We start from the raw sequence: 19,166 nt of genomic DNA on the forward strand, positions 1-19,166 counted from the left end.
GGAGAAGTTTTGGGGAGGATGTAGATTGAGTTCTGCGACTAGTGGCTGAAATGGAGGGAGGGGCCCTGGAGTTCATGAGACCAGAAGCTGGGCTGAGTGGCACTTCAGGGCCCCCTGCCCAGCAGGTTTGCTCAAGGTGGCCCTCTTGGCGCCTGGTTGGATAGAGCTTTCTCTCGGACGCAGAGCCCGGACTGGGCCGCAGGGGGCAGAAAGACCATAGCCCTCTTGGGTTCCTTCAAACACCGTGCCTGCTTGGTGCTGACCTGGCTTTCAGATATAGAAGAGGTCCTGGGGCTGGGGGCCATCAGTACCTTCTAGTCCGGGGACAGCATGGGCTGAGTCCTGTCCCCAGTGCTGTTCCCACCTGCCCAGCAGCCCCTACATGGGCTGGGTCTTGCCCCTCTGTGCTCATGTCAGCCCCCATCCGTGCTCCCTAGCCCGTGGGAGAGGGCCTGGATGAGCTCATGTCTGAGCAGGAGGGGCCAGCTTTGGAGAAGGGGAGCTCCCAGCCCCTCCTCCAGCACTGGTGGTGCTTCCAAGGCCTAGACCAGACACATAAATCAGGGTGGTCAGCTGAGAGCCTGCTGAGGCTGAGGCTGAGGCAGCAGCGGCCTCTGGGAACACCTGCTGCTCTCCCAGCCACAGGAGCAGTGGGGAGGAGGGTCTGCGAGGTTGTAGGCACCTGCCCGAGGCCCTGGGGTCTCAGAGGAGTAGCATTCTGACCTGGGCCTCTAGGTCACAGTCCAGTGATGCATGGGGAGCAGAACCCGGGCCTGACACTCAGCCCCTGGCTTGGCATGAATCACGTCCCAGAGGCAGGCATGGGGGGTGGTCTGTTTGTCAGCCTGAGGAGTCAGTCCCGTGAGGGGAAAGAGCCTGGGCCTCAGGCTTACCAGGCTGTGTGCTCTTGGACAAGTCACTTCCCCTCTCTGGTCCTCAGTGTCCTCATCTTTAAACAGAGACGGTGGTCCCTGCCTCCCAGAGGAGGATTGGAGGAGCTAGGTATGGGTAGCCCATGGCCCAGAAGCCTCCCGGAGCCCGTCGATGTGAGCGGCCACTCCTCTCCAGTCTTCCTCAGTCCAGCTGAGGCAAGAGGAGGAGAAGACGGTTGTAAGGCTGTGGGCGAGTCCTGTGTGGCCTTCTGAGCCTCAGTTTCCTTATCTGTGAAATGATGGTGGTGGGGGAGGGGCAAGGACTTGATGCTCACTCAGCATCGCCTGCAGTTGGTTCCAGACCCTCGGGCTGAGGGAGAGCAAGGCCGCCCTCTCTGCGCCACTGTGGCAGGACAGAGCTGGCCTTTGCTGAGCCCCCGCCACCACCTCCGTGTTCCAGGTGAGGAGCCGGAAGAGGAACCGAAGGTGAAAACCCAGTGGCCAAGGTCTGCAGATGAGCCTGGGCTATACATGGCGCAGACAGGTAACTCGGGCCCGCCTCCCTTCCTCTGCGGCGGGGGCCCGACGGTGTGGCGTCTGGTGGCATGTGTGCTTGGCGTGTGCCCGTCTGTGTCTGTGTCCTAGAGCTCAGTCACATCCCTGCCACGTGAGGCCTGTGGGCAGGGATGGGCGGCCTCCTTCAGAGCCTGTCACTTGGGGTCAGGGTAGGAGGATCCCTAGGAAGCTGAGTGCTTGGGAGGTGCCCCCTGCCGCCGACGCTGTCCCTCTCTCGTAGGCGACCCGGCGGCTGAGGAGTGGTCCCCGTGGAGCGTGTGTTCTCTGACGTGTGGGCAGGGTCTGCAGGTGCGGACCCGCTCCTGCGTGTCCTCCCCCTATGGGACCCTGTGCAGCGGGCCCCTGCGGGAGACCCGGCCCTGCAACAATTCAGCCACCTGCCCAGGTATGCCCATCCTCCCGCCTGCTCTGCCTGCAGGGGTAGGTCCTGCCTGGGACTTGGGCAGGTTCATCTTCCAAAGATGGTGGGTTGCCTCCTTTTTTTTATTCAGCAAACTTGACTGTCCCCCACACCATGCCCAGCCCCACACAGGGCGCTGGGGACACAGATGAATCAGACCAGGGCCCGCACCAGTGGGCTTGGTTCTGGGCCCAGCACTCCCTTGATGCCTGTGTCCCGGTAATCAAGGCTCATCTTTTTACCCCCATTGCCCTCTGTGTTCCCTACACTCTGGCCATACCAGCGCCTCTTGCACTCTCCCATCCCCCAGCATTGGCTTATTCTCATCCTATCCCCACCTTGGCTATTACAATTCAGCCTGCCCTTCAAGATCTAAGACAAATGCCACTTCTTCCTCCTCTTCTTCTTTTTTTTAAATGAAACCTTGCCTGACCATCCCCTCCCTGCTCTGATGCCCCATCCCAGTCCCCAGGGAGCCTCCTCAGTCCAGCATGGAGTACTGAGAATGTGCATGTGCCTGCCTGGGACAGGTGGTCCGCCACGGGGAGGTGGGGGGCCGCTTCAGCCAGTCCTATTCCTTGTTCCCTGAGGGAGTGCAGCGGTGCCTAGACCATGACCAGCTCCTGGCCGTGGACTTAGAGTAGGGCTACCTGGGAAGGGGTCTTGGCACCTGGGGGTGTGGCAAGAGCTTGCAGAAGGCTGGGGCAAAGCTGTGTTCCGGAGTGTGAGCTCTCTGTGTCAGTGTCTGTGTAGAGGTTCATGTCTCTTTGTGTGTCCATGCGCTTGGGGTTGGGACGGGCACTACTCTTGCCTCAGGCCTGTCATGTTGGATTCTTGCTTTGTGTCTGGGGATCGGGAGGGCTGGGATGGGATAGATAGGCTGGGGCAGATCTTGAGCCCTTTCCTGGGCTTTCCTGTGCCCCCAGGAGAGGAGGAGCCCCGGCTCCCCTCCTGGGTCGGTCCTAGTCTCCCTGTCCTGGTGTCCACAGGAGGTATCCTGTGTGAGTTGGGACCGGAAGCCTGTGTCTTCCATTTTCCCCCCAAAGGGCGGAGTCCTGGGGCCCAGTGCAGAGCCAATGAGGAGCTGTCGCAGAGCTGCCGGAGCTCCTGATTGGTGGGCGGATGGGCAGTGGGCGGGGCCAAGGTGCCGCCCAGCCACCGGCCACGTGCTTCCTTGCAGTGCACGGCGTGTGGGAGGAGTGGGGGTCCTGGAGCCTGTGCTCCCGCAGCTGCGGGCGGGGGTCCCGGAGCCGGATGCGGACCTGCGTGCCCCCCCAGCACGGCGGCAAGGCCTGCGAGGGTCCCGAGCTGCAGACTAAGCTCTGCAGTATGGCCGCCTGCCCGGGTCAGTAGCGCCCGTGGGCTTCCAGGCGGGCGCTGCCCAGCCGGGTGGGGGTCGGGAGACCCAGGGGAGGCAGTCAGGTCCAGTGCCCTGCCCTTGGGGGCCCATGAACTTGAACCAAGCATGGGGAGAATGGCAAAGCGTACCTGCCAGCGTGGGAGGTGATGTGGCCAGGCCCAGACTTGGAGTTGGCACACTGTAACCCCAACAAAAGAAGGCTGCCCCTTCCCCTAAGCCCCGAGATACCCTCGCTGTTCATTGCCCTTTGGTGCTCATGGCCAGCCTGGCTGTGAGGGGACACAAATCTGGACTTAAGAGTGGGCAGAGATCCAGAGGTGTCCCTGGGGCCCATTTCCCTTACCAAGAGAGAGCAAGTGCCGCCTCGGTGCTGAGTGGAGAGGTATCCTGCGTTCCTGGAGCTGGTGACAGGCAGGCAGGACCAGGCCCAGGCACCACCTGCTCACTGCAGCCCCCCTTCATCCACCCCTCTCCCGTGGGTCTGGCCCCGTTCAAGTCTGAATGCCTAACAGGCTCTGCCAACTCCCTGCCCCCACTGGTCCCCACAGCCCTTGCTCAACGGCCACCCCTGCTTGTGTCTCCCCATGCAGTGGAAGGCCAGTGGCTAGAATGGGGTCCCTGGGGCCCGTGCTCCACATCCTGTGCCAACGGGACCCAGCAGCGCAGCCGGAAGTGCAGCGTGGCGGGCCCAGCCTGGGCCACGTGTACAGGGGCCCTCACGGACACCCGCGAGTGCAGCAACCTCGAGTGCCCGGGTGAGTACTCCGTGCCGGGGGGGCAGGTGGCAGCCTGGCCCCCAGGGAGCAGCGGGGGCCACTCACGCCCTCCTTGTGCAGCCGCAGATGGCAAGTGGGGGCCGTGGAACGCGTGGAGCCTGTGCTCCAAGACGTGCGACACGGGCTGGCAGCGCCGCTTCCGCATGTGCCAGGCCACGGGCGCGCAGGGCTACCCCTGCGAGGGCACCGGAGAGGAGGTGAAGCCTTGCAGCGAGAAGAGGTGTCCAGGTATTGGCCACAGGACGCTAGGGGGTGGAGGGACAAGCCTGTGGGCCTAGCTGAGCCCCTCCACTGTCCCCACAGCCTTCCACGAGATGTGCAGGGACGAGTATGTGATGCTGATGACGTGGAAGAAGGCGGCTGCTGGCGAGATCATCTACAACAAGTGCCCCCCCAATGCCTCAGGTGAGCGGTGGGGTGACTCTCCCCGAAGCCCCCACCTCCGCCTTTCCTGCTCACTCCCTTCTGCCCCCACCCCCCGCCTGTTTGAGCCTCCGTGCTCAGGCGTGGAGTGAAGTGAGTAGGAGTCCGGCCCCCACACCCAACCCTGTGTCCCGTCCTGTCCCTCCTGCAGGGTCTGCCAGCCGCCGCTGTCTCCTCAGTGCCCAGGGCGTGGCATACTGGGGTCTGCCCAGCTTCGCCCGCTGCATCTCCCACGAGTACCGCTACCTGTACCTGTCAGTGAGTGTGCCCCGTTGGGCTGGGGTGGCACAGGGTCTGTCCCAGGCTCGGGCAGGGGGTGGAGGGAGCTTGCTTCCCGCTCTTGCCCGTGTGCCTTGGCATACATATGCTGTGCCCACCTCTGCCTGCCTGTGTCTCTCCTTGCCCAGCACACTCCTACTCATACCTCAGGGCCTGACTCCCAGGTGTCCTCCCTTGTTCCTGGCGCCTCCTTCTGTCGCTCCTCTGGTCCCCCGAGCCTCCCAGTCATGAGGTGTCATGAATGCTCATCGAAATGTCTGTGTCCTGTTAGACTGGGAGCTCCTTAAAGGCAGGGGCGAAGTTGGATTTATTTTTGTGTCCGCAGTGCTCAGCCCAGGGCCTGCTGGGGGAGCTAAGAGGGTTGGCAGTGAATGTGGCCTGTGTGTCGTGCGTGTCTGACTGTTATTTGGTACTTGTGTGTTTGCACTCAGAGCTCGTGTTTGAAAGAGGGAGTGATAGTGAGGGCGCGTTACACTTCGGAGCATGCATGACCACTCAGGGTTGGAGAGGTGCCTTGTCCCTGTGCCATGCTTGTCATCTTTTATGTACACATCTGAGCGCCTCCCTTCTCTAGCTGTTTCTATTTTGGTCTTTTTCAAGTATCTTTAGGTCTTTTTCTTGGACCCTGTCTCCTATGAGCCCCTTTGAGCAGCTCTCGCTGACCTTTTCCCCCTCTTGGATGCAAGCAGTGGGTGGACTGGAGTGGGATGGGCCCGAGGCCGGTCCCAGCTCCTGACCCCGTGGTGACAGCAGCCCACCTGTCGCCTGCAGCTTCGGGAGCACCTGGCCAAAGGGCAGCGCATGCTGGCAGGGGAGGGCATGTCCCAAGTGGTGCGCAGCCTACAGGAGCTGCTGGCCCGGCGCACTTACTACAGCGGGGACCTGCTCTTCTCCGTGGACATTCTAAGGAATGTCACTGACACCTTCAAGAGGGCCACCTATGTGCCCTCCGCTGACGACGTGCAGGTACCGCCCTGCCCCACCAGAAGGAAGGAGGGCACCCTGGACTGCAGTGGGAGGTTGGGCCCCCGTGGCAGAGTCTATGGGGGTGACGTGTGTGATTCTATGGAGGGGGAAGCCACCATCCCTGGGGCTGGGACCTCCTGACACCCACGGCTCTTGCCCCCAGCGCTTCTTCCAGGTGGTAAGCTTCATGGTGGATGCAGAGAACAAGGAAAAGTGGGATGATGCTCAGCAGGTGAGGGGCTGGGCTTCCAGGCCTTCTCCCCCAGGACCCACCCCTGCCTCGGACCCTTATATACTCTCTGTCTCCAGGTATCCCCTGGCTCTGTGCACCTGCTGCGTGTCGTGGAGGACTTCATTCACCTGGTGGGCGATGCCCTCAAGGCCTTCCAGAGCTCTCTGATTGTCACAGACAACCTGGGTACCAGGAGGCAGGCTAGGGAGCGGGGGCTGGATAGGGTAGAACCCAGGCCGCTGTGGGGGAGGGATGGTTTCTGAGGGCTCTTCCTATTTTTCTGTCTCTCTGGGTCCTCTCTTTCCCTCATTTAACCCCTTCTTTGTATCTCTGTCCCTGTCTCTTCCCCTCCCCACCCCATCCCCCGGGGTTGTTTCTCTGTGTGCGTGTCTCCCACCCGTGTGTTTGTACCAACCTCGGTGTCTGCGTCTGCCTTCCTGGTGTCTGTCTCTCCCATTTCTGTTTCTTCCCCTGTGACTCTCCCGGCCGCCTCTGTCCCTCTGTCTCTGGTGCGGGTCGCAGTGATCAGCATTCAGCGCGAACCGGTCTCGGCCGTGTCCAGTGACATCACGTTCCCCATGCGCGGCCGCAGGGGCATGAAGGACTGGGTGCGGCACTCGGAGGACCGCCTCTTCCTACCCAAGGAGGTGCTCAGCCTCTCCTCCCTGGGGAAGCCAGCTGCCTCCGGCCCAGTGGGCAGCCCTGGCAGGGGGAGGGGCCCAGGAACCGTGCCCCCTGGCCCCGGCCACTCCCACCAGCGCCTCCTGCCGGCAGACCCCGAGGAGTCATCCTCCTACTTTGTGATCGGTGCTGTGCTCTACCGCACGCTGGGCCTCATCCTGCCGCCCCCCAGGTGAGTCCCCGGGAAGGGTGGATGGGGCCGCCTGGGTGAGAGGAAGAGGACTGAGCCTGTGCTGGCCGCGGGGAGCTCCCTCTGCAGCCTCTTGGACCTCGGGCCCTGTTGCCTGGCTAGGGACACAGGGGCTTCTCAAAGATGTCTGTGCAGCTCCCAGAGGCTTCCCGGGGACCGGGGCTGTTGGACTGAGCTCTAGACCTCACCTGAAGTCCCGGGCCCCACTGACCTCTGGGCTTTTCCCGGGCCATGGCTCCCTGGTAGCCCCCTGCCCCTGATCCAGAGCGCCTTTGGGGTTCCTGGGCTCTGGGCACCACTGGCAGGAGCTGACCTCAGCACCTGTCCCCCAGACCCCCGCTGGCCGTCACATCCAGGGTGATGACAGTGACTGTGCGGCCCCCCACCCAGCCACCAGCTGAGCCCCTTATCACAGTGGAGCTCTCCTACATCATCAACGTGAGTGGGGACCCAGACAGTAACCCTGGGGTACCCCATTGTGGGCAGCCAAAGGCCTGTCCAATAGCTGGCTGCGCCTCCGGCCTGTGCGGGACCTGCCGCGGCAGGAGGGGTGGTGGTCCGGGGTGGCGAGCTCCCTGCCCCACGCTGTGCTCGTCGCTTCTGCTCCCCAGGGCACCACCGATCCCCACTGCGCCAGCTGGGACTACTCCAGAGCGTGAGTTGGGCTGGGGCTGTGTGTGGGGGGTGCAGTGCTAGCACTCTGTCAGGGGGCTATCTCACCTGGAAGGCGAGGGGGTTCCTTGGGGCTGTCCTCGGCCTGAGGGGTCCAGGGCACATCTGGGGGCTCCCAGCCACCGGGCCTCTTGGGTGTGGCCTCACCCTGGATTTCCTCCAGCACCAGGGGGTGGGGGGCCACGGAGTTGGGCTGGGTATCACTCCACTTCTCCCCTGACTCCAGAGATGCCAGCTCAGGGGACTGGGACACCGAGAGCTGCCAGACGCTGGAGACACAGGCGACGCACACTCGCTGTCAGTGCCAGCACCTGTCCACCTTTGCCGTGCTGGCCCAGCCGCCCAAGGACCTGGTGAGCGGGAGGGAGGTGCCTGGGCTGGGCGGGCGGGGGGCGGCGTGTGTGCTCCCTCCGGGGTTGCCAGGAGCCATCCGTGGTGGTGTCGGCGGGGACCCGGTGATCCCGCACGTGCGTCTGAGCGGGTGCACTCAGGGGGCTGCACACACAAGTCCGTGCCCCCGGGAGGGTGCTCACAGGGATGACGTGTGCCTGGAGACGTGTGGCGGGGGGGTGATTGCATGCGTGTACACACACGTGCGTGTCTGGTTGTGTGTAGTAAAGTGCGGGTGACCGAGCATAAACGCACGTGCACATGTGTGACTGTGTCTGCCCCATGCACACGTGGATGTGATGAGTTTCCCCCTGTGTGTGAGTGTGGGGAAAGGTGTAGGTGCCAGTCGGTGCCAGACAGGGAGTGGGGAGAGGGAGGGCACCCCTGCAGCTGCCGGGCCTGTGACCCGGTGGACCACCTGCTCATCCTCCCTAGACCCTGGAGCTGGCAGGCTCCCCCTCGGTCCCCCTCGTGATCGGCTGTGCCGTGTCCTGCATGGCGCTGCTCACCCTCCTCGCCATCTATGCCGCGTTCTGGAGGTAGGTGGGGCGCTGGGCAGGGTGAGGCAGGGGGTGGCCAGCCAGCCCCGCTTGGGCAGGGCGGCTAGCTCCTCTACCCGCCGTGCCCTCTCAGGTTCATAAAATCCGAGCGCTCCATCATCTTGTTGAACTTCTGCCTGTCCATCCTGGCGTCCAACGTCCTGATCCTCGTGGGCCAGTCACGGGTGCTGAGCAAGGCAGGTGCAGGTCACGGGCACCAGGGTGAGAGAGGCGTGAAAGGGCTGAGGGCGGAGAGCGTTTGCCGGGGCCGGCGCGCGTGTCTGCACGTCCGTGCCCACGTGGCGGCTGTTTGTATACACCCGAGCCCCGGGTTGGAGGGCACGAGTGGGAAGGAGGGGTGTGCGTGTCCCCGAGTGGTGAGTGTGTGTGTGCCTCTGGGAACATGTATGTGAGCTGAGCTCGCGTGCGCATGCGTCGGGCGTTTGTGGAGCCCGGGCCTCCTTGTGTCTGCGGGAGCCGGAGCGGGGCCTCTCGTGCCGCCTGCCCGCGGATGCCCTCGGCCGGCCGTGCCCTCTGCCCCCTCGGCCGGCTCTACGGTGCCAGCACTATGAAGTGCCAGGGGTGGGGCCCGCCTGGCCGTGACTCGGCAGCCACTCCCATCTGTGCCCCTCCCTGCCAGCCCCGTCTGTGTGTGGGTGGCCTGCCCGCCCGCCTCCCGGATGTCGGGTGCTGTGTGCGTGTCACCGGGCCCGTGTCGTGCTGTGTGTGGGTACAGAAAGGCGGGGGTGCCTGACAGGGCTCTGTGGGGGGGGCGGTGCTCGGGGGGGGGGCGGCCGTGGCAGCGCCCAGCGGTGGGTGTGGGAAGCCTGGCGCCTCCCACCCTGGTGGCTGCTCGGGGCCACTCCCTCCCTGCCGTCTCCCTGCAGGGTGTATGCACCATGACTGCCGCCTTCTTGCACTTCTTCTTCCTCTCCTCCTTTTGCTGGGTGCTCACGGAGGCCTGGCAGTCCTACCTGGCTGTCATCGGACGGATGCGTACCCGCCTCGTTCGCAAGCGCTTCCTCTGCCTGGGCTGGGGTGAGCAGGGCCCGTGCTGGACTCTGTCGCTGGGCCTTGGGGGCAGGAGCCGCAGGACAGGGTCAGCTTTGGCCCCGGCCCCCGCTCTCTGGGCCCAGAGTCAGCTGTGCTGGGGCTGGGAGGATGAGAGGACTCTGGGAACCCACAGCCATCTCACTGTGGCCCCCCCGCTGCTCCTGCAGGTCTGCCGGCCCTGGTGGTGGCTGTGTCTGTCGGCTTTACCCGCACCAAAGGATACGGTACATCCAGCTAGTACGTGGGCCTCCCGTGGCGGGCAGCAGGGGGATTAGTGGACCTGTGTGGGCATCCCACTGGGCATGGGGTCTACTCAGGCTGCAGTCCTGGCCCGTGCCTGCCATGCTTTGGGCAAAATCTTCCCTGTCTCTGAGTCTCTGTTTCCCTGTTTCCCTGACTGTAAAGGGATGTGCTGGGATTGGGGATAATCTTTAAGAACCATTTAGCTCAGGGATCAGCCTTGTTCGACACCCATGGTGGGCTCAGGGCTGGGTCTTTGTTAGAGGGGAAACTGAGGCTCAGCAGGAGCCCCAGGCTCACTGTCACCCAGCTGGAGGCTCTGCCCCATCGACAGCCCAGGGGGCACTGAGCGGTGGTGTGTCTGATGCCCCCTCTTTTCCCTCCACCCCAGCTGCTGGCTCTCCCTGGAGGGCGGCCTGCTCTATGCCTTTGTGGGCCCTGCAGCTGTCATTGTCCTGGTATGTGCCCCTTTAGCATCCTGGGAAGGGTGTGGCCGTAGGGGCTCCACCTTCTCCCTGCACTCCAGCTCCCACTTGGGGGTTTCCCTGCCAGGAGGGCACCTGGTGATCCTGTCTCTCCCCCCCCCCCGCACTGGGCCCCCAGGTGAATATGCTCATCGGGATCATCGTCTTCAACAAGCTCATGGCACGTGATGGCATCTCGGACAAGTCCAAGAAGCAGAGGGCCGGGTAAGGGGGCTGTGACTTGGCCTTGTGGGAAATAGTGCAGGGAGGGAGGGCCGGGCCTCTTGGAGACTCAGGGCTTGCCGATGCGACCAGGGCTCCCTGACCTTGGTGCATCAAGGGTGCAGGCAAGGTGGGCACCTGGAGTGCTCCGCTGCAGCCCCTCGCCCACCCTAACCCACCTCTTTCTCTCTCGTCTGCCCTCCCCCTCCCACCCCACTTGGGGCTCATGCTGCCCCGTCTCCTCCCGCTTCCCATGTGTCTCCCCCTCCTTCTCCCATGTCTGTGCCGCCCCCGAGGTCGGAGCGGTGCCCCTGGGCCAGCCTGCTCCTCCCCTGCTCAGCGTGTGGAGCGGTCCCCAGCCCCCTGCTCAGCTCAGCCTCGGCCAGGAACGCCATGTTAGTTGTGCCCCCCGGGGGGGAGGGGGTGGGGGCGGGCGGGGGCAAAAGAATGGGGGGCAGTGCCCATGGTTGGGGGGAGGAGGGATATGAGCCCAGTGCCCTGGAAAGCTTGCCCTGCCCTGCCAACTTCCACACACTCTCAAGGGCTTGGCATTGATGTGGCAAAGGGCAACGGGGAGTGAATGTCTGTGCCTCTTGGAAAATGCTGGGTTCCTGTGCCCACCCCTTGCTCCCACCCCTGCCCCCATTCCCAGCTTATGTTTTATCCAGGCACAGCTGCAGAGCCCTCTTTACACCCCCCAACCTACAGAGGCTTTTAGAATCTTAGGCCCTTAGAATTTTTGAGCTCATAGAACCTTAGAAAGATAGAATCTTAGAATAAGACAATCAGAAGCTACGAATGTTAGAATGAGTGAATCATAGTCTTATCATTTGTCATAGAATCTGAGATTTAGAATTTTAGAGGCATTGAATCTCACAATTAATTGGGGGGGCAGAGAATCTCAGCGATTCACCAGCATACCCCCTGGAAGCTGAGGATCCTAAACTCAGAGGCACGGAAGAGCAGATTGAGTGAATGAATGAATCCACAGGGGCCTTGGGCCCAACCGCCCTCCCAGGGCCAGAAACCCATCAGAGCCTCCCTGACCAGTGGGGGTCCAGCTTTGTCTTGCACACCTCCGGGGTCAGGGAGGCTCACTGCTTCTGGAGGCAGCCGGCACCGTCTCTGGGAAGCTGTTTGTGGTAGGAAGCTCCCTCTCCCTCGGGCACCCGTCTGCCTCCCCGATTCAGTCTCTCAGAACTAGCAGTGAAAAGCCTGGGCTTTCGAGGCGACCAGGCTGGGTCTGCATCCCAGCTCTGTCTCTTTCTCCCAGTTGGGCACACTCCAGTTTCCTCATCTGTAAATTGGGATAATAATCCCCATGCCTGTTTACTGGAGTTGTTTTGATCACAGTGTGAACTAATGTATGTAAATTGTTCAGTGTAGGGCCTGGCAGAGGATTGGTGGTTAATCAATGGCAGCTCTTATGACTGTGATTAGGCCCTTTCTGAGTCTTGGCTGCGCCCCCAGGGGCTGTGGAGACCACGGTGCCCGCCCCCTGCCAGGCTGAATAGCCCCCAACTTCTCTTCCTAGGTCAGGTCTTGGCCCCCTGCCCATCTCTCTGCCTTGTCCGGAGCCGTTCCCACCCCTGCCTGACTCTCCTACTGGGGTGCTCACGAGGCAGAGTAGGCTGGGCGTGGCACCTGGCCCAGTAGGGCAAGCCTGCCCTGCTCTACCCACGTGGGCCCTGGCTGGGGAGGGCGGGCTGGCTCTGGGGCCTGGATGCCAGGGCCCATCTGCCTCTTCCCTCGGCCGTCCCTAGTCAAGGAGGTGGGGGATGCGTGGGTTTGGTCATGACCCCAGCTTTTCCGGCCAGCCCCAGCTATGCTCTTTCTGCCCAGGGCTCTGAGTGGGCCCCCCCCGACCCCCGCCAGGAGCCTGGCACCACCTCCCTGGGGACCTGAGGGGCAAGAGGCTCTGCTGCACCGGGCCTGACCCCATTCCCAAAGATGTGTGCGCTCACGTCCTCCATGCTCTCTGACTGTTAGATCTGTGTGTCGGCCCGTCTCACGCTCTCTCCCCGTGTTTGCCATCTCTCCTTGTGCAGCCCCGTCCCGCCTCTCCTGGAATCTCTGGGGGTGCAGCCCAGGCCTGTGATTCCACGCAGATTGGGGCTGAAACTCACAGCATCTGCATCTGCCTCCCTCCCCGTCTTCTCTCCCATCGGCTCTTTCCGCCTTCTCCGTCTTCGTCCCCTGACGCCGCCTCTGGCTCAGCCCCACCCTGTTGGTCCCTCCCACCTCTCCTGGTCCCTGCTCTGGCCCCACTGCCGTTCTCCGCTCTCTGTCTCTGTTCTCTGTCTCTCTGCCTTTGGCTCCTCGGCCTCTGTCTGCTTGGGGACATTGCTGAGGTCTTGGAGTGTGGAGCCCTGCCAGTCTTGGGCAGCTTAAGGGCCCCAGGCCTAGTGCAGGCCTGGATTCATCACCCCCCCCCAGTCCCCTGGGGTGTCACCCTGATGGACCCTCTGCTGCTGTCCTCAGGGCCTCGCTCTGGAGCTCCTGCGTTGTGTTGCCCCTGCTGGCGCTCACCTGGATGTCGGCCGTCCTGGCCATGACAGACCGGCGCTCCGTCCTCTTCCAGGCCCTCTTCGCGGTCTTCAACTCGGCGCAGGGCTTTGTCATCACTGCTGTGCACTGCTTCCTGCGCCGAGAGGTGGGGCTGGGCTTCTCCCGCCCCCTCCCATCCACCTCACCTGGCCGATGGGGAGGAGCCAGGCCCCAGCCGGCCCCCAGCTGGGTGCAGAAGCTGGTGGCCTGGGGCAGCCTTGGCCATGGCCTTCGGGCCTCCTAGGGCTCCTTCTCCCCTCTGACCTTCCCCTACACTGGACGCATTTCTTTCCTTCCACACCCACCTGGGTGCCTGGGGTGGGAGGCACAGCCAGCTGTGGCCAGGGGCCCTGTGGTGGCCTCAGGCCCAGCAGGCACCCGCTGCCCCCAGGTCCAGGACGTGGTGAAGTGCCAGATGGGCGTGTGCCGGGCCGATGAGAGTGAAGACTCCCCCGACTCCTGTAAGAACGGGCAGCTGCAGATCCTGGTGAGTGAGGAGGCCGAGGCAGGGTGTGGTTGGGTTCTGAGTGTGCGCCCCCCCACCCAGTCCTCCTGCCCCAGGCTCATTTTCCCATCCATGGAGGGGATGAGAGACAGGGAGGGGACAGAGCCCGGGTTTGATTCAGGCCCAGTCACTGACAGCTTGGTGGCATCGGGCAAGTCTTTTCCCCTTTCAGTTTTCCTACCTGTCGGGCGAGGCTGGACAAGACCCTGTCTGGGGCCCATCTAGGCTCCTTCGGGCAGTGTGCCAAGGGCAGCCCCTCTGGGTGGCTGGGGAGGGGCCTGAGCCCCCTCCCCCCACCCTGATACATGGATCCTCTCTGTGCCCATCTGCTCTGTCCCTCTCTGCCTATAGTCAGACTTTGAAAAGGATGTGGATCTGGCTTGTCAGACAGGTGAGTCTGCCTGAGAGCTGAGAATGTTCCCCAGGGATGGGCGAGTAGAGCCTCCAGCCCGATCATGGGAGGTCCTGTTAACGGTCTGGTTGTGGGGTTTAGCTGTGGAGTCAGAGAGCCCTAACTTGGAGTCAAAGTTGTGAACACCACTTCCTGTGTGACTTTGGGCAAACAGCTTACTTCTCTGAGCCTTAAATGAATTAGGGGACATCAAATGCCTGGCAGGGTGCTTGGCATAGAGTGGCTGTCACATTATTATATCATTTCCATACTTCTTACCAGAATCTCTTTCCAGTTCTGGCTCCTGGGGAGGAGCTGCTGGACGGGTGGGGGGAAGGGAGGAGCAAGGCCATTTTGACAGCCTTGGGGCTGTGGGGGTCAGAGGTCAGGACCTGCACCAGGAGCTGACCTGTGGGACCTGGGCCTTGGCTTCATCCCTTGCCCTGCCTTGCTATGGGCCTCTGGGCCAGTCTGACCCCTCTTCTTAGCCCATCTGGTGTGTGAGAGAGTGCCTCCCACTTAGCCATCTCTCCGGGACTCAGTTTCCTCTCCTTGGACTCAGTCCAAGCTCAGGGGCTTGGTACCTACCCAGCCTGGGCCAGGGCATCAGGGACTCTTCCTCCTCAGGACTTACCTCTCTCCCACTCCTGCCCTCAGTTCTGTTCAAGGAGGTCAACACTTGCAACCCATCGACCATCACGGGCACACTGTCCCGCCTGTCCCTGGATGAGGACGAGGAGCCCAAGTCCTGCCTCGTGGGTCCCGAGGGCAGCCTCAGCTTCTCACCACTGCCCGGGAATATCCTGGTGCCCATGGCGGCCTCACCAGGGCTGGGGGAGCCACCGCCCCCCCAGGAGGCCAACCCCGTGTACATGTGTGGGGAAGGCGGCCTGCGGCAGCTGGACCTCACATGGCTTCGGCCTGAGCCGGGCTCTGAGGGGGACTACATGGTGCTGCCCCGGCGGACTCTGAGCCTGCAGCCTGGCAGCGGGGGTGGGGCTGGCGAAGAGCCCCCGAGGGCCCGGCCCGAGGGCACCCCTCGGCGGGCTGCCAAGACGCTGGCGCACCCTGAAGGCTACCCCAGCTTCCTGTCTGTGGACCACTCGGGCCTGGGGCTGGGCCCTGCCTATGGGTCTCTACAGAACCCCTACGGAATGACCTTCCAGCCGCCCCCACCGACGCCCAGTGCCCGCCAAGTATCTGAGCCGGGGGAACGCAGCCGGACCATGCCCCGTACTGTGCCAGGCTCCACCATGAAGCTGGGCTCCCTGGAGGTGAGGGGCTATAGGGCATGGGCTGGGGGCGGGAGGCCTGCCCCCGTATGCCCGAGGTGATGTCTGAGCAGGCGGCAGCTGGGGGGGGGGGGGGGACAGCCAGCAGGGGCGGCCCCCCCCCCCCCCCAGCGGCCCCTTTGTATGAAGTGGCTGGGAGTGTGACCACCGTGCCTTTCTTCCTCGGTGTGTGTTCCTGCCAATACAAGGGAATCCTGGCTTCTCTGAACTCCTCCGATGGGCTGGGACTCTGTGCCCGCAGAGGACGCACTTTTTGTGCCTTCCCACGTGCTTCAGGGCCTCCTTTGGGGTGACTGGTTAGAATGGGTCTTCCTTGGAGGGGCCTGGTGTTGGATTGTGAGGGAAGCCACACCGGGGGCTGGGAGCCTGGGTCGCTGAATCTGGCACGTCTGAATGTGGATCGGGGCCCTACTGATCAGCTGTGAGATCCTGAGTGTCCTCTCTCTCTGAGCCTCAGTTTCCTCGTTTGGGAAGAGGGCAGCCTCTTTGTGGAGTTGTTCCTAGGGTTAATTGAGTGGTATAAAACGTTTGTCTCTGTGTGGAGCAAGTAGAAAGTGCTAGATAGCTGGAAATTGATGCTGTTAACATCCCTGAAATCCGCCTCGGGCACTGCCCCCTAGGCCTCTGGTCATTGACCCTCTCTTCCTGAGAAAACACGAGCTCCTTTGTCTCACTGCCTGTGTGTTTTCTGTGGATGTCCCACCTTCTCTCCGGCTTCCTCAGGGAATCACTGGGAACAAGCAGGTGACAAGCAGTAAGCCACTGTAGAACCCCAGAACATTCTAGAACTCTGGGAGGGATGATGGAAGCGCGGATAAGGACAGGGTCAGGAGTCACAGCTCAGACACCGTCAGCTTCTCATGTTTGGCCTCCGACACCTCTCCCCATCCTCCGCACAAAGGAAATTAAGTTAGCAGCTAGAAGTTTGCAAGTTTAGTTTCTCTCCCAAAAATGCTTCTTGAACATTTGGTGCCCGCTCCTGCTGCAGATGGCAGACACAGGAAGGCGTAACAAAGACAAAACGACAGCAGCACCAGGGAGGGGCGCGGTCGGCGTCACGGCAGGTTTTGTTCTGTGGACACCTGCCTGGGGTTGGGCCAGTCTGGGGCTCTGTGTGTGGGAGGTAGCAGTAAATGTGGCGGTGTCTTGAGGGGTCAAGGATACCGTCCAGAATTCTGGTGCAGGCAGCTGCAGTGGAGTGGAGGCGGAGGAGTGGGTTTGGGGCGGGGAATTCGGAGGTTTTTAATTGGGCACAGCTTTGTGTGTGGTGCCTGTGGGCATCAGGGGACAGGAAGAGATGTCCTGCTGCCTCCAGGAGAGATGTGGCCAGAACAGGGAGGGCACACACATGTGCATGGTCAAGGGCAGGAGAAGGTCTAGGGCCGAGCGTGGAGGCCTGGTGCTGGGGAAGCCGGGGATGGCAGGGAGAAGGGGCAGGCAGGGAGGTGGGAGGACCAGGAGGGAGTGGTGTCATGGAGGCCAGTGGTGATGACGTCTGCTGGGCCCGAGACTTAGGAGATCTTAGTTGGTGGTCTTATCCTCCTCCCTGATGTTTCCCCAGTGTAACCCAGCACCGTTGACTTTGCTCTCCTGAGTGCTCCTGGTGCCAACATGTTAAGACTCTAAGACCTCCTCCTTGAACAGCGCTGGACGCTGCATAGGTCAATGGGGCCTTGAATGCGCTCTTGGGCAAACGAGGGCCTGGAGGGGTGCAGAGGCCAGGGAGGCAAGACCTGGTTTGTCAGCAAGGCAGGGTCAAAGGAAGGACTAGAGACCCGAGTCCTTGTGTTTGCAGGGCAAGTGGAAGGTTCCAAGGAGAGGGGCGCCTGTGGCTGGCAGAGGATGGGGCAGCAGGATGGGGCGGAGGGGCAGAGTCCGGGGCACAGAGGAAGGAGGGTCTGCTCTGTGATCCCATGCGGGAATCCATGTCTCTGCGACACTTGGCTTAGGTCGCCTGTCTGCGGTGTGTCTGTGTGCGCGCGCTCCCTGTGAGGGTCTGCCTGCAGGCTCGGGCGTGTGCGGGCCTTGCAGGAGTGGCAGGAATGTGGGCCTGTGGTGGGGTCACGCCTCAGCTCCTCCTCCCCCAGGCCTCTGCCCTGGTCCTCCAACCCCGAGGGCTGCCCTTAAGGATTCCTGGCTCCTGGGCGCGGGCTGGCGGGGAGGTGCGAGGCAGATATTCGGTACCAGAGTTCCTGTCTTGAAAGCCCCCACATGTGCTAAAAAACTTTCTTCTCCTTCACTGTTTCCTTGGTGCTCCCTCCCAGCGAAAGAAGTTACGATATTCAGACCTGGACTTTGAGGTAAGTGGTGTGTGTGTGTGTGTGTGTGTGTGTTGGGGAGCATCTGTCTGTGGTGTCTGTTCCCGGAGGGTCCACTCCTGACGGGAGCCAAAGCGCCATTGCAGAGCCTGACCCAAGGACCCCGAGCCTGTGGCTTCCGTGGGGTCTTCACACCATGCCCCCAACCCGAGCCCCAGCCCAGAGCTGGGAAGTCGAGGGAGAGCCAGGCCTTGACCTAGGGGGCCAGCAGCAGGCAGAGATGTGGGGAGCCGGGGCAGGGGCGGGGGTGGCTCATGGTGCCGCCAATGCGGCCCGCCTCCTCTGACCCCCTGTGGCTCCTAGAAGGTGATGCACACCCGGAAGCGGCACTCGGAACTCTACCACGAGCTCAACCAGAAATTCCACACTTTCGACCGCTACCATAGCCAGTCCACAGCCAAGGTGAGGGCTCCTCCCAAGCACTCCCTGTCCACAGCTCAGGGCCCAACCCGACAAGGGCCCCCCTGGGTCGGACCCTGCCCATGGCCCCCGTTGCAGAGGGAGAAGTGGTGGAATGTGTCCTTGGGTGGGACAACCGAACGGAGCGTGTCTAGCGTAAGTCCCCCGCCTGGGCTGGGTCAGGGTCAGGTGGGCTCTGAGGGGCTTCTTCCCTCCCAGCCCTCCTCCCCTTCCTGGGCAACCTCAGCCTGCCTCACCAAGGGCCTACCCATGGCCTGAGTGACACTTCTGGGGCTGCCTAGGAAAGGCGGGCAATGCCAGGGGCTCCGGCAGGATCTTGAGGAGGGTGGGCTGAGAGCAGGCACAACCCCAGGGGCCTCTCGGAGCCCAGGGCTCAGGAACCCAGCTCTGGAGCCGGGCGGATCTGGGTTTGAACTCTGCTCAGGTGCCTGGGTGCTGGGTAACTTGGGGCTTCTCTGGCCCTCTCTGGGCCTCCTTAGCTTGTGCTGTACAGTGGGCGAGGGGGTATTGGCTTATCTCCACGGGTCCTTCCCACTGCCTCCCGCAGGAGAAGCCCAGCCCCGGGGAGCGTCCCGGCTTGTCCCAACAGCGGAGACACCAGAGCTGGGGCACCTTCAAGTCTATGACGTTGGGCTCGCTGCCCCCCAAGCCCCGAGAACGGCTGGGCCTGCACCGAGCAGCCGCCTGGGAGCCCACAGAGCCACCTGATGGTGACTTCCAGACAGAGGTGTGAGTGCCACACCGGACTGCCCACTGCATATAAATATATATATCTCTCTATTTTCACACTCCACTTTGGAACCACTCAGGAGCCAGCGCCCCCTCCCCTCTCCCGAGGGCTGGGCAGGGAGGCGCAGTGGACTCAGCCGGGCTGGGGGAGCCAGACACGGCATGGCCTGGGGGGGCCAGGGCCCTTCCCTGTTTCTCCGAGGCCCCCCATCTTCACCCCAGCTATCTGTCCCTGTCCCCGGGCTGGGGAGGGGGGAGGGAAACTTTGTCGGGAATAAACTTCACTCTGTGGATTTTGCTGCTGAACTCTTTGCTTCCCCCTGGGGGGGAAGGCCCAGCCCTGGAACCCCAACTTTGTTCCTCTGTCTCCTTGGTTCACCTCACTGGGTCTCATCAAATCGTATAATGGGGTCAGGCCCGCCCTGACTGGGAGGGGGCACCTGGGCTCTGACTCTATCTTTGCACCTGACTCCCTGGGTGACCTTGGGCATATCCTGTCTCCCATCAGGGCCTGGGTGGGATAAGCAGATTGGGAATGTGGAATGGGGACCCCTGGCAGCTGGCCTTACCCCTTGGCTATGATGGTCATTGCCGCTATTCACTGGGACTCAGAGGCCAGACTGCCTGGG

General features: G+C 62.6%; 1 protein-coding gene and 1 long non-coding RNA gene across 2 annotated transcripts in view; one reads left to right on the plus strand and one right to left on the minus strand.

Moving 5' to 3' along the window:
• The window catches only part of ADGRB2 (adhesion G protein-coupled receptor B2), a 29,417-nt gene extending 10,612 nt beyond the window's left edge, over nt 1–18,805 (plus strand). The window contains exons 2-29 of the mRNA XM_035019240.1: nt 1,333–1,416; nt 1,669–1,833; nt 3,029–3,193; nt 3,799–3,963; nt 4,045–4,212; nt 4,288–4,389; nt 4,559–4,665; nt 5,458–5,652; nt 5,816–5,884; nt 5,962–6,070; nt 6,407–6,737; nt 7,088–7,193; nt 7,367–7,410; nt 7,654–7,780; nt 8,253–8,356; nt 8,451–8,553; nt 9,244–9,394; nt 9,577–9,646; nt 10,041–10,107; nt 10,253–10,338; nt 10,632–10,730; nt 12,817–12,988; nt 13,274–13,369; nt 13,739–13,778; nt 14,436–15,052; nt 17,335–17,370; nt 17,692–17,790; nt 18,356–18,805. Coding sequence (XP_034875131.1) covers nt 1,333–1,416; nt 1,669–1,833; nt 3,029–3,193; nt 3,799–3,963; nt 4,045–4,212; nt 4,288–4,389; nt 4,559–4,665; nt 5,458–5,652; nt 5,816–5,884; nt 5,962–6,070; nt 6,407–6,737; nt 7,088–7,193; nt 7,367–7,410; nt 7,654–7,780; nt 8,253–8,356; nt 8,451–8,553; nt 9,244–9,394; nt 9,577–9,646; nt 10,041–10,107; nt 10,253–10,338; nt 10,632–10,730; nt 12,817–12,988; nt 13,274–13,369; nt 13,739–13,778; nt 14,436–15,052; nt 17,335–17,370; nt 17,692–17,790; nt 18,356–18,541 — 3,863 coding nt within the window. The 3' untranslated portion in view covers nt 18,542–18,805. The remainder of the gene's footprint in view (nt 1–1,332; nt 1,417–1,668; nt 1,834–3,028; nt 3,194–3,798; nt 3,964–4,044; nt 4,213–4,287; nt 4,390–4,558; nt 4,666–5,457; nt 5,653–5,815; nt 5,885–5,961; nt 6,071–6,406; nt 6,738–7,087; nt 7,194–7,366; nt 7,411–7,653; nt 7,781–8,252; nt 8,357–8,450; nt 8,554–9,243; nt 9,395–9,576; nt 9,647–10,040; nt 10,108–10,252; nt 10,339–10,631; nt 10,731–12,816; nt 12,989–13,273; nt 13,370–13,738; nt 13,779–14,435; nt 15,053–17,334; nt 17,371–17,691; nt 17,791–18,355) is intronic.
• LOC118019766 lies at nt 4,279–6,465 on the minus strand. The gene is made up of 3 exons (XR_004681749.1): nt 6,300–6,465; nt 4,832–4,968; nt 4,279–4,360 (listed from the first exon to the last, which is right to left on the minus strand). It is a non-coding gene; the product is annotated as an uncharacterized LOC118019766 (long non-coding RNA).
• Nucleotides 18,806–19,166: the final 361 nt, after the last annotated feature.

This window comes from Mirounga leonina, unplaced genomic scaffold (assembly GCF_011800145.1).
Source record: "Mirounga leonina isolate KUSES-001 unplaced genomic scaffold, KU_Mleo_1.0 Mir_173, whole genome shotgun sequence".
Classification (NCBI taxonomy): Eukaryota; Metazoa; Chordata; class Mammalia; order Carnivora; family Phocidae; genus Mirounga; species Mirounga leonina.